Here is an 18,209-nt window from a genome sequence, read left to right as displayed (position 1 = left end):
CAGGACAGGGGTAGGCAATCTACCGCCCAGAGCCGGATCCAGCCCCTCAGGGCTTTGGAGCTGGTTTGCAGATTTGCCAACCCCGTGGTGCTGAGGACGCTGCACCGCTTCCCTGCGGCCCTGGGCGGAGGGGGAGCAGAGAACTCCTGTGAGCTGTTCTTGCCTGTGATTACCTCCTCCAAAGCTCCCATTGGCTGGGAAAGGGGAAGCGCGGCCAATGGGAGCTTCAGGGGAGATACCCACAAGCAAGAACTGCTCACAGGAGTTCTCTGCTCCCCCTCCCCCTGGGGCTGCAGGGACAGGGTGCCCACCGCCTCCCGGAGCGGAGTGGAGCGGCACGGGGCTGGGGCCGGGGCCAGGGCAGGCAGGGAGCCTACCCTGGCCCCGGTGCACGCCCCTGCCACCCTGGAGCCGCTCTAGGTAAAGAGCGCCGGGCTGGAACCCAAACCGCTCCTGCACCCCAACCTCCCTGCCCTGAGCCCCCTGCTGCACCCTGCACCCCAACACCCTGCCACACCCTGCACTCCCTTCCGCACCCCAAACCCCTGTCCTGAGCCTCCTGCCACACCCCACACCCATCCTGCACCCCAACTACCTGCTCTGAGCCCCCTGTCGCACCCCAACCCCCTGCTGCACCCCACACTCCCTCCTGCACCCCAAACCCCTGTCCTGAGCCCCCTGCCACATCCACACCCGTCCTGCACCCCAACCCCCTGCCCTGAGCCCCCTGCTGCACCCCGCGGGCAGGGGCGGGGGTGGAGTGGGGGATGGGGGCAGTGGCCCTCGGGCCAACGAACGAGTCCTCATGTGGCCCTCCTGGCGATTCCAGTTTCAGACCCCTGCAGTACAGCATCTTTCACCCAAAGATCTGCAAATGGTTTACAAATATTAATGAATTAATCCTTACAACAGCCCCATGAGCCAGGGAATAAAGAATCATTATCCCATTGTAGAGACGGAGCAACTCTTGTACAGTGGATAAGTGCCTTGCTCACGGTTACTTGGGTAATGTGTGGAAGAGCCAGCCAGGACTACAGACTACAGACCTCCTGTCGTGAGCGCTGTTCCCCGAAGCATCCTTCCTCCTGTCACGTCTTCTGCTTAGGTCCAGTATGTGCCTTTCAACGGGTGGGTGAGCTTTTGTGTTTCCTTAGCCTCCTCTCGCTCAGTTCACTTTCGAAAACCGCCATCCTGTTGAAGCGCAGGTTGGTCCTGTGCTGCGAGGGTGCTCTGGGTGGCTCCCTGGGGCGGGGCTCGCTGTGCAGTAATGTTTTTCTGTTTCACATTTCTAGTTCTCGGCCCTTTATTGCTATAGCCGAACAGACATTTTAGTATTAACCCTTGCATGAAGCACAGCGCTAAATATTCCTACTGAGCTTCTGACACCTTTATATACTTTCCCATCTCCAGTGGGAACCGGGTTTTTGGTCCAAAGATTGTCTAGGGAAAGGGAAAGACGCTGACATAGGGAGCCTGGTCCAAAGCCCACTGAGATCAATGGGAATCTTCCCAGGGACTTCAGCGCGCTGCGCAGCAAGCCCTCCCCAGACGCCCACAGGAGGGGCAGATGGTCGGAGCGCAGGTGAGGGGCGCGGGATTCCCGGCCTGAGGGGCCAGTCTAGTCGGGCCGCCCCTCCCTGCCCCAGCTCCCCCTCCCTCGAGGAGGGGCTCCGCAGCCTAGTCAGCCCAAGTGGAGGCAGCCCGGCTGGGCGGGGTGACCGTTGCTCTATTAAGGCAGGGGCTGGCGGTGGCTTGGGCTGCCCTGTCGCCACCCCTAGCATGCAGTGCTCCCCGAGCCTGGTGCTCGCCCTCAGCTCCCTCCTGGGCGCCCTGGGGTTCCTGCTGCTCTGCCTCAACCTCCGTGCCCCGTCCAGGTACGGGAAACACCAGGAGAAGCCGGGCAAGCCCTGGGCCAGGCTGCCTGCCCGCTGCGCCTGGTTCCTGCAGGAGCTGCCCTCCTTCTTGGTGCCCGCGCTGCTGCTGGCGCTGCGCAGCCCGCCGCGCCTGGAGCCCCTGGGCTGCCGGCTGCTCTGCGGCATGTTCTGCGCGCACTACTTCCACAGGTAACGCGAGCCCCCGCCGCCGCGGCGTGGCGGGCGGCAGGAGCGGGGTGGGGCGAGGGCTCGCTGCGGGGCTCGCTGGGTGGCGAAGGGTCTCTGGGTGGCTCCCTGGGGAGGTCTCGCTGGGTGGCGAAGGGTCTCTGGGTGGCTCCCTGGGGAGGTCTCGCTGGATGGCGAAGGGTGTCTGGGTGGCTCCCTGGGGAGGTCTCGCTGGGTGGAGAAGGGTCTCTGGGTGGCTCCCGAGGGGGGGTGGGATCGCTGGATGGCGAAGGGTGTCTGGGTGGCTCCCTGGGGAGGTCTCGCTGGGTGGAGAAGGGTCTCTGGGTGGCTCCCTGGGGAGGTCTCGCTGGGTGGAGAAGGGTCTCTGGGTGGCTCCCTGGGGAGGTCTCGCTGGGTGGAGAAGGGTCTCTGGGTGGCTCCCTGGGGAGGTCTCGCTGGGTGGAGAAGGGTCTCTGGGTGGCTCCCGAGGGGGGGTGGGATCGCTGGATGGCGAAGGGTGTCTGGGTGGCTCCCTGGGGAGGTCTCGCTGGGTGGCGAAGGGTCTCTGGGTGGCTCCCTGGGGAGGTCTCGCTGGGTGGAGAAGGGTCTCTGGGTGGCTCCCTGGGGAGGTCTCGCTGGGTGGAGAAGGGTCTCTGGGTGGCTCCCTGGGGAGGTCTCGCTGGGTGGAGAAGGGTCTCTGGGTGGCTCCCTGGGGAGGTTTCACTGGGTGGAGAAGGGTGTCTGGGTGGCTCCCTGGGGAGGTCTTGCTGGGTGGAGAAGGGTCTCTGGGTGGCTCCCTGGGGAGGTCTCACTGGGTGGCGAAGGGTGTCTGGGTGGCTCCCTGGGGGGGCAGGGGGAGCTCTCTGGGTGGCTCTCGGGGTGGGAGCTCACTGGGTGGTGAAGGGTCTCTGGATGGCTCACTGGGGGGGCTTGCGGGAGCTCACTGGGTGGCGAAGGGTCTCTGGGTGGCTCCCGAGGGGGGGTGGGATCGCTGGATGGCGAAGGGTGTCTGGGTGTTTCCCTGGGGGGGGTGAGGGGCTCACTGGGTGGCGAAGGGTGTCTGGGAGGCTCCCTGGGGGGGAGGGGTGGGATGGCTGGGTGGAGAAGGGTCTCTGGGTGGCTCTTGGCAGGGGAGCTCGCTGGGTGGAGAAGGGTCTCTGGGTGGCTCTCGGGGGGGGAGCTCGCTGGGTGGAGAAGGGTCTCTGGGTGGCTCTCGGTGGGGGAGCTCGCTGGGTGGTGAAGGGTCTCTGGGTGGCTCTCGGGGTGGCAGAACTCACTGGGTGGCCCCCCGGGGGGGTGGGCTCGCTGACTGGTGAAGTGTCTCTGGGTGGCTCTCTAGGGGGGCGGGCTCGCTGGGTGGCAAAGGGTGTCTGGTGGCTCTGTGGGGGAGAGGAGGCTTGCTGGGGTGTGTGTGTGTGCGGGCTCTCGCAGTGGGCTGGCGGTGCAGACGGTGGCTCTGACCCCAGTGGAAGGGTCTGGGTGCTGGATTTCTACCTTGGCTCCCTCCTGTGACTGGCGAGGTGATGCTCCTGGCCCTGTTCACTGCCGACTGGATCAGTCTGAACGACCGGATTCGGGTTAAGACGCTGAAGTTGGTTCTTTACTCCCGGTTCCTTGTTAAGTGCCTCCTTATTCAAAGGCCAAACTTATTTCAAATGGCCACGTCCCACTTTTAGAAATGTCATCCATGGAATGTGGTCAAAACTTTTAATTTCTAATCGCCTGTCAGTGTCTCAGTAATTATCCATGAATTTAAATAATCCAGTCAGAGGATGGGTGGTGACCGGCTGGCTGTGACAAAATGAGGCTCAGGTCACCTGGCCCCCTCAACATGTTCTGAAGGCTCTGGGAGGTATCACTCACTTTGCTCCTGTGCAGTGTGCTGTAAGATGTGAGGTCCCTACCACAGTTGCCAAATTTCAGTGGCAAATAAGCATCCTGACTTTCACAATAAGCCAAAAATCAAGCTAATCCCATTTCAAAACAAGGCCAAAACAAGCCAGTCCCTAAGAACCCCAACTCTCTATGTGACTAGATCCCCCGGCACACAATCTGGGGCTGTGCTGGGCCCACTGTGCACCCCTGATTCTCTCACCACCTTACCCCTGCTTGTTTCCCCTTGCCCCTGCTTGCTGGGAGCCGATCAAAAAAAAGAAGCTACAAGCAACAAGCTACAAGCCAAAGAAGCAACAAGCTACAAGCCAAAAACTAGCCAACAAGCAACTCACAAGCCAATTAAGCCAAAAACATGCCCAATTTCTGCGTTTTTTTCATGGGTTTGTAATGTCTGGTCCCAACCCCGCTTCCATATTGCAAATGGTGCATTAATAAGGAACTGCGTTTTGCCTGGCTGCATGTGACAAAAATGTCTTGGTCAGCTCAAGTGACATGTCCCTGTGACTGTCCTGTGGTTCCGAAGGAGCTGGGACATCCCACTCTCTGACCTGAAGCTTTGTTCTTGTGCAATATGCTGCCCCATGTCAGATCTCACACCTCTTCCATATTGTACAGGGCTTGAATAGGGATCTGGGGGTTCACTGACTCTAGGTGACAAATTGTGACTTCGGTCACTCCCCACAACTGTCAGACTGTTCTGAAGGAGCTGGGACATGTCACTTCCTGACCCACAGGTTTGTTCTTGAGCACTATGGTGTGAGATGTGATTCCATCCCCCCATTTCATTTTGTAGATGGAGTTTGAATAGGAGCTGGGTTTCAACTGGCTGTGCTTGACAAAATAGGTATTGAGTCAACCCTAGTGACACCTCCCTGTGACTGTTCTTTCATGATGCAGAGTTAAGCATATGCCACTCCCAGAAGTGAACCTTTATTTCCGGTCTGACAAATTTATTACCCCAATTTTAAATATGTGCTTTCTTTGTTAGTAAACATACAATATTCTTTTGTATATTTTCTTTGTAAATATCAACAAAAAGCAGTATTTAGCCAATTTGTTGGAAATCCGGCTGTAAAGTTTTAACAAATTATATGATAATTACAAATGAAGAAGTCTATAGGAACTTTGTTTTGTTGTTAGATTAATTAAAAACAGGGAAAATGGCTAAAGTTACCAAAAATTGTTTGTTATAAATCTAGAAACATTTGTTATGTTTAGTGTTGTCTTTTCCCTGTTACACAACAAAAATAATAGGAAGACACTACCAGGGTGCAGGTGACTCTCAAATAATCTTGTTTATTAACTGTATGCAAATGTACAAGACCTAGCTTAATGCACACTTCTGTTCTGAGTGGTTTCTGATAGCTTCTAAAACATAGAAAACAGTGAGCACCACTACAGCACTCAAAAACTACGTGAAGGAATACTATTCTATATCTTTCTTTGAAGGAGCTAGCATCTGTAGTGTTGCTGTGAAATTCATATAATAGTAATGTGGCTTGGTACAGTTCAATGGAATCTGGAGAACTCTTTAGGCTGGAATATCTCCACCTCGATTCCTTTTTAATTCCAAAATTCCATCATGAAGTCCTCAGTTTTACCAAGTTTCTGGATCCATACAAAATGGTTCCCAGTGTTATATGTTATCCCAACAACTTTGTACCTATAATGACAACACCTTTTCTTTAATAATTTAAAATAATAATTTAAAAATTTTACTGTTAATACAAATAACTTTGATTACTTTTATTGAACTAATCAATGCTATTTTCAAGTTACATGGAAAAGAGGACAGATGAAGGATTTTTCTGGGGTGGGAACATTTCATTTTTGTCTGAATAGTCAGTGAATGGTATTTGAAAATATGCAGGCCAGTACTTTCATAGAATCATAGAATCATAGAATATCAGCGTTGGAAGGGACCCCAGAAGGTCATCTAGTCCAACCCCCTGCTCGAAGCAGGACCAATTCCCAGTTAAATCATCCCAGCTAGGGCTTTGTCAAGCCTGACCTTAAAAACCTCTAAGGAAGGAGATTCTACCACCTCCCTAGGTAATGCATTCCAGTGTTTCACCACCCTCTTAGTGAAAAAGTTTTTCCTAATATCCAATCTAAACCTCCCCCACTGCAACTTGAGACCATTACTCCTCGTTCTGTCATCTGCTACCATTGAGAACAGTCTAGAGCCATCCTCTTTGGAACCCCCTTTCAGGTAGTTGAAAGCACCTATCAAATCCCCCCTCATTCTTCTCTTCTGCAGACTAAACAATCCCAGTTCCCTCAGCCTCTCCTCATAACTCATGTGTTCCAGTCCCCTAATAATTTTTGTTGCCCTTCGCTGGACTCTCTCCAATTTATCCACATCTTTCTTGAAGTGTGGGGCCCAAAACTGGACACAGTAGTCCAGATGAGGCCTCACCAATGTCGAATAGAGGGGAACGATCACGTCCCTCGATCTGCTCACTATGCCCCTACTTATACTTATACTTATATTTTGAGATGCATCCACAAAATACATCTTGTTTTCTTTTAACTTACGTGCTGTCATGCACAGAAATCTCTGATGGAAATAGCAGAATGTCAAATTTTTGAATCTTTCTGTGATCAGACTTAACTGTCAGCGTAATGATAAGGTGCATGGTTCACCATTAATGAAATTATACATATTTAGTTGATGTAATCCGATTGCCCTTGTTCACTTTGACTCTGAAATTGTAAAAGAAGTAAAATGTTGTTATTTATTGTTATAAAAATATTTTAATTAATTGAGCAATTGTTGCTGTTGTTAGTGTTATCACTGGTTACACCTATACAAACAACAAGGAGTCTGGAGGCACCTTAAAGACTGACAGATTTATTTGGGCATAAGCTTTCGTGGGTAAAACACCACTTCTTCAGATGCATGGAGTGAAAATTACAGATGCAGGCATTATATAATGACACATGAAGGGAAGGGAGTTACCTCACAAGTGGAGAACCAGTGTTGGCAAAGCCAATTCGATCAGGGTGGATGTAGTCCACTCCCTATAATAGATGAGGAGGTGTCAATTCCAGGAGAGGGAAAGCTGCTTTTGTAATGAGCCAGCCACTCCCAGTCCCTATTCAAGCTTGTTCAAAACTGCAGAAACAGACTTCAAAGAGAAACAGCAGAACTAAAATTCATTTGCAAATTTAACACCATTAATTTGGGCTTGAATAGCTCTTTTCCACCCAGACTGCTTGTTGTTTTTGTTTCAGAGTAACAGCCATGTTAGTCTGTATTCCCAAAAAGAAAAGGAGTACTTGTGGCACCTTAGAGACTAACCAATTTATTTGAGCATAAGCTTTCGTGAGCTACAGCTCACTTCATCGGATGCGTACTGTGGAAAGTACACAAGATCTTTTTATACACACAAAGCATGAAAAAATGGGTGTTTACCACTACAAACTGTTTTCTCTCTGCCCACCCCACTCTCCTGCTGGTAATAGCTTATCTAAAATGATCACTCTCCTTACCATGTGTATGATAATCAAGGTGGGCCATTGATTAAGGAGAGTGATCACTTTAGATAAGCTATTACTAGCAGGAGAGTGGGGTGGGGGGAGAGAAAACCTTTTTTAGTGGTAAACACGCATTTTTTCATGCTTTGTGTGTATAAAAAGATCTTGTGTACTTTCCACAGTACGCATCCGATGAAGTGAGCTGTAGCTCACGAAAGCTTATGCTCAAATAAATTGGTTAGTCTCTAAGGTGCCACAAGTACTCCTTTTCTTTTTGTTGTTTTTGTGGATACAGACTACCACGGCTACCCCCAATACTTGGTTACACCTATATTTCAGCATTCCTGAGGATTTGTATTAAAAGGCCCCGTTTTGCATAAAGGGAATTTTCTTTGTGAATTTCTGCATAGAATTGCTGCATAACTTAGTGGTATCTGCCTCTCCCTAAGGAGGTATTTACAGTCTGTAATCCTGACACCACCATTGACTGCTCCAAACATCCACATGGAGGGGGAAACTGATAAAGGTGTGGGTGCAGAGGGGCTAGTAAAAGCGTTTAATAGATTGAGACATTTTCTGGCCAGAGGAGACCATTAGATCATTAGTCAGTGTCTGACCTCCTGTATATTACCATAGAATTTCATCCAGTTTCTCCTATATTGAGCCTGGTAACTATTCTTTTTATTATTATTAATAATTTTTATTGATTTTCATAAAGAAGCAGGCAATGAAAAATATAAGAAGATAAATGACTTCCATTTTGATATTTTTTCCAAATATCAGGGTCGAGACTCACAGCTGAACCCAGACCCAGCTCATTGCTCTCAGATGACTCAGCTAATGAAACAGGCCTCCCGATTGGCTGAAGACTCCCTCAGCCACAGTCTTAAACCCCACAGCAGGCCTGGGTTTCTGGCTCTCAACAGCATTCCATGCCCGCAGCTGCATTTCTATTCCTGCTCTCAGCTCCCATCATGTTCCCCGCACTTGCTCTGGAACCCACTTCTGTATCTTGCTCCCTGACCCTGGTTCCACTTCTGTTTTCCTACTACTGGTTTCCTGTTCCTGGCCCTCCCTTCTTGCTCCTGTCCTCACTCTGACGGATAGTCTGGCTCCAACTCTTGGCTCCAGCTTGTTCCCCAGACTTGGCATTTGGTTTCTGGCCGTTGCTCTGACAGCTGATACCTGGTCTCTGGCTGTCAGCTCTGGCTCGCTCCCCACACTTGATAACTCAGCTCCTGACTTGGCCACTAGGCCTGACTACCTCTGTTCCAACCAGTAGGCAAGGCAGCCACAGCCCAGTTGTTATAGCAAATCACTATATTTAGTCATACATATAATCACTATATGCTTCACTGGATCTACAATAGAAGTAAGCAATTATGCAGTTTTGTAACTCATTAAAGCTGCAAGACCAGACAATACAAAACCAGACAACACTACATAGACATAACATGTTAAGGGGGATTAACAGTAATAATATAGAAAACATATATGAATAGGGAGAAGAAACAAACAGGAGATAGGGGAGGGGAAAGAAAAAGGAGGGGTTAGATAGACTGGAGGTTTGGCATTCTTCGAGTCATCTCAATATTTTTATCCAAATGTATCTAGAAAGAGGATCCAAATTTCTTCAAAAATCATATAATTGATCTATATGGCAATACCAATAATCTGTGTTTGACTAACATGTATCTTCTAGAATGGCATACACTCTTGATTTGAAGACATCAAGAGATAGAGAATCAACCACTTCCTTTGGTAGTTTATTCCATTGGTTGATTGCCCTCACTTTTAAAAGTTTGAACATAAATTTCTAATTTGATTTTGTCTGCCGTTAACTTCCAGTCATTGGTTCTTGTTCTGCATTTCTCAGATAGATTAAAAAACCCTTTATTACCCATGTGTACTTGTATACCATAATCTAGACATGTCACAGTCTTCTTTTTGATAAACTAAACAAATTGATCTCTTTAAGTCTCTCACTGTATGGCATTTTCTCCAGCTTTTGAATAATTTTTTTGGCTCTTTTCTGTGCCTTTTCCAAGTTTTTCAACATCCTTTTAAAAATGTGGACAGCAGAATTGGGTACAGTATTCTAATATGAGTCTCACAATACCATAAACAGAGGTAAAATCAGTTTCCTACTCATATATCCAAGGATCACATTTGCTCTTTTTATCACAGCAGTGGGAACACATGTTCAGTTGCTTGTCCATTTCATTCATGACTTGGATAATGGAGAGGAGACTATGCTTGTAAAATTTGTGGATGATGCAAAGCTTGGAGGGATTGCAAGGATTTTGGATGACAGAGTTAGCATTCAAAATGACCTTGGACAAGTCTGAAATTAACAAAATGCCATTCCATAAAGACAAGTGCAAAGAAATACATCCAGGAAGGAAAAATCAAACAGACAACTAGAAAATGGGCAATAGCTGGCTATGCAATAATACTTCAGAAAAGATTCTGGGGGTTATACTGGATCACAAATTGAATATGAGCCAACAATGTGATGCTGTGACAAAAAAGGAGTATTAACAGGCATGTTGCGTGTAAGACACAGGAGGTAATTGTTCCTCTCTACGTGGCACTGGTGAGGCCTCAACTGGAGTATTGTCCAATTCTGGGCACCACACTTTAGGAAAGATGTGGACAAACTGAAGAGTGCCTAGAAGACAGCTACAAAAATCATAAAGGGCTTAGAAAACCTGACAAATGAGGAAAGTTTTTAAAAACTGGGCATGTTTAATCTGGAGAAAGAAGACTGAGTGGGGACTTGATAACATTCTTAAAGTATGTTAAGAGCTATTAGAAAGAGGACGGTTATCAATTGTTCTCTGTGTCCACTGAAGGGAGGACAAGAAGTAATGGGCTTAATCTGCAGCAAGGGAGACTTAGGTTAGGCATTAGGAAAAACTTTCTAATTGTATGGATAGTTAAACTCTGGAACAGACAGCCAAGGGAGGTTGTGAAATCCCCATCACTGGATGTTTTTCAGAACAGGTTGGACAAATACCTGTCAAGGATGGTCTGGGCATACTTCATCCTGGCTCTGTATGGGGAGACAGACTTTATGGATCTTGAGGTCCCTTCCAGCCTTACAGCTCTATGAAGTTATGATCCCTAAATCCTTTTCAGAATCACTGCTTTCAAGGACACAATTCTCCCGTCGCCTCCGTTTGGTACTTACGGCCTGCATTCCTTGTTCCTAGATGTATTAAAACATATTTTGTTTGAATCCGACTGCTCTGTCCTCTTCATTATTTACCAGTCTGCTAATCTTTGTATCATCTACCAAACTTCAACAGCAGTGATTTTATATTTACTTCCAGTTGTTAATGAAAATGTTGAATAGTGTTGCGCCTAGTATTGATCTCTCCAAAACCCCACTAGAAACACCCACATTCTGTGATGATTATCTACCATCAACTACTTTTTGAGTCCTGCCAATTAGCTATTTTGTAATCCATTTAAAATGTGCTTTATGGGTATTGGATAGTGCTAACTTTTTAACCAGAATGTTGTGCAGTTCTAAGTATATTGTATCTATTTTATGGAGGCCCTTATTCTGCAGTGATGAGCATGGCATCTGAGCACCTTCCAGCAGCGCATAAAGCAATGTAACTACACAACTCTTGTATGGTGTTTTTTCTCTCATCTGATCCCAGGGATAGGAACATGTGAAGGGGAGTATATTGTTTTGGCAGGGTTTTAGCTTTTTTGTTTGTTTGTTTTTGTTATTTAAATATATGTGTTGCTTTGTGTTTGTTGGAGAAGGCAAGATCAAAGAAATGTGCCTTGCAGTTGGAGCAGAAGGTGGTGAGGTTTGTGATGGTTCCTGAGGGAGTTCATTCCACAGTTTAAAATTGACCGCAGAGAAAGTTCTTATCTACTACACAGACAAGCTTTACCCTACTGCAGAGAGTTCCGTTGTGGCTGAGGAGTGGAGTTGTTGACCATAGTCTCTGTTCCTGGAGCTTAGGAAATCTTTTGGATATCCTGGGCCCACGCCATTGTGCACCTTAAAGATAAGGAACGGGACCTTGAACTTGATTCAAAATCCTACAGGAAGCCACTGTAAGGAGGAAGGACAGGTATGTGATGTATGCATGATAGCCTCTGTTGCTGAGGAGGTGCCTTGCAGTGTTCTGTACTAGTTGGAGTTTCCTAAGTGCTGACAGCTTCATGCCCAAGTATATTGCATTGCTGTAGCCGAAAGGTGAGGAAGGCATGAATAACTGAGGCCAGGTCATTGTCTTCTAGGATGGGATGGAGTCTCCTAGCTGGTCGGAGATGGCAGTATATCTCGCGCTGCAACATGGCTGCAAATTCTTTACCTTTGTTAACCAAACTAGAAATGCCATTAAAAAAAAGAAAAATCAAGTTTGTTTGACAAGACCTATTTTCCATGAAACCATGTTGACTGTAATTAATTGTATTCCTATTCTTTAATTCTTTAGCAATTGAATCCTATATCAGCTTTTCCATTGTTTTGCCCAAGACTGATGTCAAGCTAACCTGCCTACAGTTACACAGGGCATACTGCTTGCACTTTTTGAATATTTCACAATATTAGTATTCTTTCAGTCTTCTGGAATTTCCCTGGTATTCTAAAATGTATTTAAAATTAAAATTGATGGGCCAGAGATCTTCCTAGCTCACTTTTTATAACTCTTGGGTACAAGTTATTAGGGAATTCTGATGGTCTGGAAAGTAGTTCATCAGTCTCATGTGATACAAATATATCATCCTGCTTCTTTTAAATACAGACAGAAATATTTATTGAACACTTTCTGCGTCATTGCTAACAGTTCTACCGACTCTATCTAATAATGTGTCTATTCACCTATACCATTGCTGGGATTTCCTTAGTTACGAATATTCTTTAAAAACTCCTTCTTATTGTCAGGTTTCAGAGTAGCAGCCGTGTTAGTCTGTATTCGCAAAAAGAAAAGGAGTACTTGTGGCACCTTAGAGACTATCCAATTTATTTGAGCATAAGCTTTTGTGAGCTACAGCTCACTTCATCGGATGCAATATTGCGACTTTTAGGTCAGAGATCGAGTGACCAGGGAGATTGAAGTGTTCTCCGACTGGTTTATGAATGTTATAATTCTTGACATCTGATTTGTGTCCATTTATTCTTTTACGTAGAGACTGTCCAGTTTGACCAATGTACATGGCAGAGGGGCATTGCTGGCACAGGATGGCATATATCACACTGGTAGATGTGCAGGTGAACGAGCCTCTGATAGTGTGGCTGGTGTGATTAGGCCCTATGATGGTGTCCCCTGAACAGATATGTGGACACAGTTGGCAACGGGCTTTGTTGCAAGGATAGGTTCCTGGGTTAGTGGTTCTGAGGTGTGGTGTGTGGTTGCTGGTGAGTATTTGCTTCAGGTTGGGGGGCTGTCTGTAGGCAAGGACTGGCCTGTCTCCCAAGATTTGTGAGAGTGATGGGTCATCCTTCAGGATAGGTTGTAGATCCTTGATGATGCATTGGAGAGGTTTTAGTTGGGGGCTGTGGGTGATGGCTAGTGGCGTTCTGTTACTTTCTTTGTTGGGCCTGTCCTGTAGTAGGTGACTTCTGGGTACTCTTCTGGCTCTGTCAATCTGTTTCTTCACTTCAGCAGGTGGGTACTGTAGTTGTAAGAATGCTTGATAGAGATCTTGTAGGTGTTTGTCTCTGTCTGAGGAGTTGGAGCAAATGCAGTTGTATCGTAGAGCTTGGCTGTAGACAATGGATCGTGCGGTGTGGTCTGGGTGAAAGCATGGCTTTTTGTTCATCTAATAAACTCTCCTTTAAGAATTCCCAATTTTCATGCATGTTTTCCTGTCTATCTTTTTCTTCCAATCAATTTCACTCATAATTTTCCTCATCTTTGAGAGAGTAACCCTCTTGCAGCACCAAGTTTATATATTACTTGTTCGGACTGTCCTCTGTTTGCCCATATTGAATGTAATCAGGTTATGATCACACATCCCTAGGCAACCACCAACATCCAGTCCAGTGATTAGTTCTTTATCTGTCCTATTGAGGACCAAAATAGAGCTACCTTGTATTGGGTGCAGCACCTTCTGTGCTAGAAAATTATGATCTGTAATTTTTAATTACTGGAATGATGTTTTATTACTGGCTGCATGAGTTCTCCAGAATATGTCTCCCAAATTGAACTCCCCATAACAACATTGTTTCTGGCAAAACATTAAGCACCTGTCTGTAAAGAGGAACTCATCCTGTTCTCTGGTTTGAGTCAGTGGCCTGTAACAGACCCCCACCAGATGCCAAATTGGGCTTTGTTAGTTAGCACATTGATCCATATACATTCAGAATTCTGTGGTTCTGAGTTACTGATAACTCTAAAACAAGTAAGATGTCTTTAATATCATGTGTCACCCCCATCCTCTTTTACCCATTCTCTTCTTCCTAAACACATTCTAGCCAGTCATGTGAATTGTCCCACCAAGTTTTAGTAATGCCAGTTATATAATTTTTTCCCTCATCAATGAGAATTGCTAATTAATTCTTAGTTGTTACCCAGACTCCTAGGTTTGGTATATAAGCAATTGAAAAATTTCTTCTCTTCACATTCTTTGCCACATCAGTGCCATTTGTTCATGACATCTTGAGTTTGAGTTTTGTACTGCATTTGCCTCCTTAGCACCCTACCCTGGTATTGGTAGTTTAATGCCCTCCTAGCTGCTCCAGCTAGTCTCCAACAAAGCTGTACCATTGTGACCCAAAATAATCATTAGTGAATTATTGAGTCTTTGTGTGAGTCAGAATCCCAGAAGAGATTTTAACAGGGAATCAATTTAACCTCCCGTATGATGTGGGAAGTCTGCAGCTTGTTGAAGATGAAGACCCTTTGGATATCTGCATACCACCCTCAGACTGATGAGCTGGTTGAGTGGTTTAATCAGACCTTGAAGAAAATGCTCCCAAAGTTATTCACTCAGGACCTTCGACATTGGGATCAGCTACTCACAGCATTACTGTTTGCTATTTGGGAAGTACTACAGACCTCAAAGGGGTCACCTGCAATGTGATTACACAATAATGACATTGTGGGGATCACCCAGATGGGTAAGAAATCCTATTATCACCTGCCCTGTAATGCTGGGGGCCTTTGTGCTGTGCAGCATTGATTCAATTTCCTGACAAATACAAGGGCTCCCCCTGGCTTCTATCAGCCTAGTTACTTTTTGCAGGATGACACCAACAGCCCTTCCAGTCCCGAGTCTCCCCACATCCATTCTCCCCGAGATCTTAAGTACCAGGCACTCAGACTGTTCCCCCAATTATCAATTCCCTTTGACACACAAACAGCACAAGATTTGCACACCAGACACTATCTTGGGATCAAAATAAACAAAAGGTTTATTTAATAGAAAAACCACAGAGTCAAAGATGAAATAGTCCTAGTTCTTCTAAACCAATTAATTTTACATCCAAACAACTTCAGGGTGCTGGGCATGTTTTTGCTGAATTCAGGCTGATGTGGCACAGTTGATTTAAGAAAAAGAAATTATGTCTGCAAGGTGGACTATTTGGGCAAAATTCACCCCTGGCCTAATTGCATTGGACCAGATTCTGACCTCAGCTACACTGGCTTAAATCTGGAGTTACACCAGTGACTCCAAAAGGAGTTACTCAAAACTTAAACCAGTGTAGTTAAGATTATTGGGGGAAGGAGTCCCTTATGGTTAAAACATAGAACTGTGGACCAGTACATCTGGATTCTATTCCCAGTTCCAAAATTTAAGCATGCAAAGATTGCTGGCTGTGGCTGCTGAGTTTGTACTCCACTGCGGAACAGAGAGCTGTAGCAGGAAGGAGTGCTGCTTCTGAAGAGGCCAAAGAAAGGTGGATGCTGAAGGCTGCCTAGTGAGTGTGACTGCTGCTTTTGAAAGATCATGGAGCCTAAAATAAACCCAGGAGGGCTACAGAGAAGCTCAGGAGAAAAGCAGAAGACTTGTTGGACTTTGATACCCCGGATAGGGTTTCCAGTTTTGGTTTGACGTGTTCCTGGAGATTTCATCACATGACATAATCTTTAATTAAAAATCAATCTTTAATTCTTGGAGACTCCAGGACAATCCTAGAGGATTAACAATCCTAATCCTGGAAGAGGTGGACTCATGGGGCTTAGGAAGAGAGCTAAGTCACCACAGTGATTGTCATCTGAATGCCTTGGGGCTGGTGAGTCCACGGGTTCACATTCAGCTAAAACGGTTCAGCCCCTTCTGAGAACAGGTTATGAAAAAATACACTGTTTGGCCCACACTCAGAAAATTCTTATAACTGTTTTGTTGAGACATTCTAGCCTCCCGTGCACTGGAGCAGGGACTTTAAACTTTGCAGAGGGACCATTCTGAGTCAAGGACGTGCCTTTGATTATTCCTGTAAAAAGCTGTCCAAATCTGGCCAAGTCATAAGCCTCTGTTAGATTTGACTCCCTAAATTTTCTGAAGATTCTGTCCTCAATGAACATGCTCCATCCCTTCACAGTTCCTGCTTGTGACTGAACAGTGCATGTGCCATCCTCACAGAGCAACTGAGCATGCTCTAGCCCATGGTTGCAGAGGCTGAGCAGGACTTTATTTGCAATTGCTACTCTTGGCAGTGGCCCCAGGTACTGGAACTGAGAACAGTGACTGTCTCCCCTGTCCTTGGTGCCAGGTGGTATGGAATAGAATCATAGAATCATAGAATATCAGGATTGGAAGGGACCTCAGGAGGTCATCTAGTCCAACCCCCTGCTCAAAAGCAGGACCAATCCCCAATTAAATCATCCCAGCCAGGGCTTTGTCAAGCCTGACCTTAAAAACTTCTAAGGAAGGAGATTCCACCACCTCCCTAGGCAACGCATTCCAGTGTTTCACCACCCTTCTAGTGAAAAAGTTTTTCCTAATATCCAACCTAAACCTCCCCCACTGCAACTTGAGACCATTACTCCTTGTCCTGTCTTCTTCTACCACTGAGAATAGTCTAGAACCATCCTCTCTGGAACCACCTCTCAGGTAGTTGAAAGCAGCTATCAAATCCCCCCTCATTCTTCTCTTCTGCAGACTAAACAATCCCAGTTCCCTCAGCCTCTCCTCATAAGTCATGTGTTCCAGACCCCTAATCATTTTTGTTTGAGGAGAAGAACAAGTAAGCAAACTGATCTGAATGCAGGGGGAGGAGGAAGAGCTGCAGAGCCAGCTGGAGCGGAAAGGGTACCCTTAAGTCTGGCATTTTCTAACTTTTGTGCTTGGCTTTAAAACCTTAATGTTAGCATATTTTTGATGTAAAGTTATATATAGACACACATTCTGGGGGTAAAGGAAGGTTAATATGAGCTATTAGAAATCAGCCCCAGGCAGCCCTCTTTATCTTCTTTAGAAAATAGATTTAAAAACTAATCTATTCTATTTTTAATGGAAGTACACACTTGGCATCTAAACTCATTATTTCAAATTATACTCTCCTTTACACTATGTAACCCCACCTGCATTTAAGTGCAGTTGGACTACTACTTTTCAAATGTAAGTCAGATGATTTAGCGAAGATAGAAAAAAATGGGTTCATAGGGATTTAGAAACCTAACTTAATTATTGCACCTAATTATTTAGGAGCCTAACTTTATTCATCCATTTTTGAACAGACGTTTGAATTATTGAAGGAGAAGGACCCCTCAAATAAAGTTGGAGAGGCCAATTTTTGAATGGCAGCATTGTTAACTTTTTCCCTGATGATGGTTTTTATGGAACCATCTTGCTACTGTGCTTTTTGCAGAGTCCTAAACTGCTTCCCCCCCTTTTTTTTTAGGGGGGGGGGAGAGATACTTTACTGGTAGTATTATTCATTTTCATGTGTAATTAATAAAAACAATCAGAATTTTAAAAAGTTAAATGAAGGTACTGCAGAATTTCCAGTCAGCTGTATCAGAGTTCCACCAAATCCAGGAATGTTGCCACAAAATGTAGATCAAGCAAAATATACAGGGCCCTGATTATAGGCAGCCAAGGAGCAGTCCCAGTGTTGTGGGATCTGTATGAATAAGCAGCATCTGTGTGCAGGCACCAAACCAAGCCAGGGAAGAGAAGAGGCTTAAAATGCAATGATCTACTAAGGAAGGAAGAGAGATAGATGTTAAGATGGAAAGAACCATAGTGAAGAACTGTGAGGTAAGGAGAACCAAGAAGAGGAAGGGGGCAAAGAAACGCAGGCAAAGGAAAGGACAATTAATGAAGAGCAGAGGACAACAGGAGCAAGAATGGGAGGTTAGGGATGAAGGAGACCATGAGAGAGGGGAAGTAGGACAGAGTGGAAGAAGCAAGATGAGGGGATTTTAAGGACCATCAGATCCCCTGTCAAGCACAGTTCCACCCTAACCCACTCCCTCCGGGGAGTTTCTCAATATTTGTAAGGTATAGCATAAGTCAACATGGGTAGAATCTGACTAAGGTTTGACATTGGGCAGGCAAGTTTAATATCTTTGCTCTCTCTGTGTCATTACATGGCCTCATGTGGGTCACATATTGAAAGTAATTGCACTTTCTCTGATAAAGGGAGTTTTCAGAATAAATGTCTGCCTATCCTTGGAATTTGTACCACTTTTAAAGTAGAGGAGAGTGCTTTTGTGCTGTTCTCACTTTGATCCCTCATGAACTCTTTGAACTCTCTGCTCCAATGGAGCAACTAGTTTTTTGAAGTTCATAGCACTGTGTCTCACTAAGTTACTGACACACATTTTTCATGTTTTTGGCAGAAACACATTTTTAGCAATAGGAACAAAGTCATCT

General features: G+C 45.9%; 1 protein-coding gene across 1 annotated transcript in view; it reads left to right on the top strand.

Moving 5' to 3' along the window:
- Positions 1–1,779: 1,779 nt before the first annotated feature.
- Positions 1,780–18,209, top strand: part of SRD5A2 (steroid 5 alpha-reductase 2) — a 55,589-nt gene continuing 39,159 nt past the window's right edge. Inside the window, exon 1 of the mRNA XM_073335273.1 lies at positions 1,780–2,063. Coding sequence (XP_073191374.1) covers positions 1,780–2,063 — 284 coding nt within the window. The remainder of the gene's footprint in view (positions 2,064–18,209) is intronic.

The sequence above is a fragment of the Lepidochelys kempii genome, chromosome 3, assembly GCF_965140265.1.
Source record: "Lepidochelys kempii isolate rLepKem1 chromosome 3, rLepKem1.hap2, whole genome shotgun sequence".
NCBI classification, from domain to species: Eukaryota; Metazoa; Chordata; order Testudines; family Cheloniidae; genus Lepidochelys; species Lepidochelys kempii.
The sequence above is the reverse complement of the archived record's forward strand: the minus strand, read 5'-3'. Positions and strand labels throughout refer to the sequence as shown.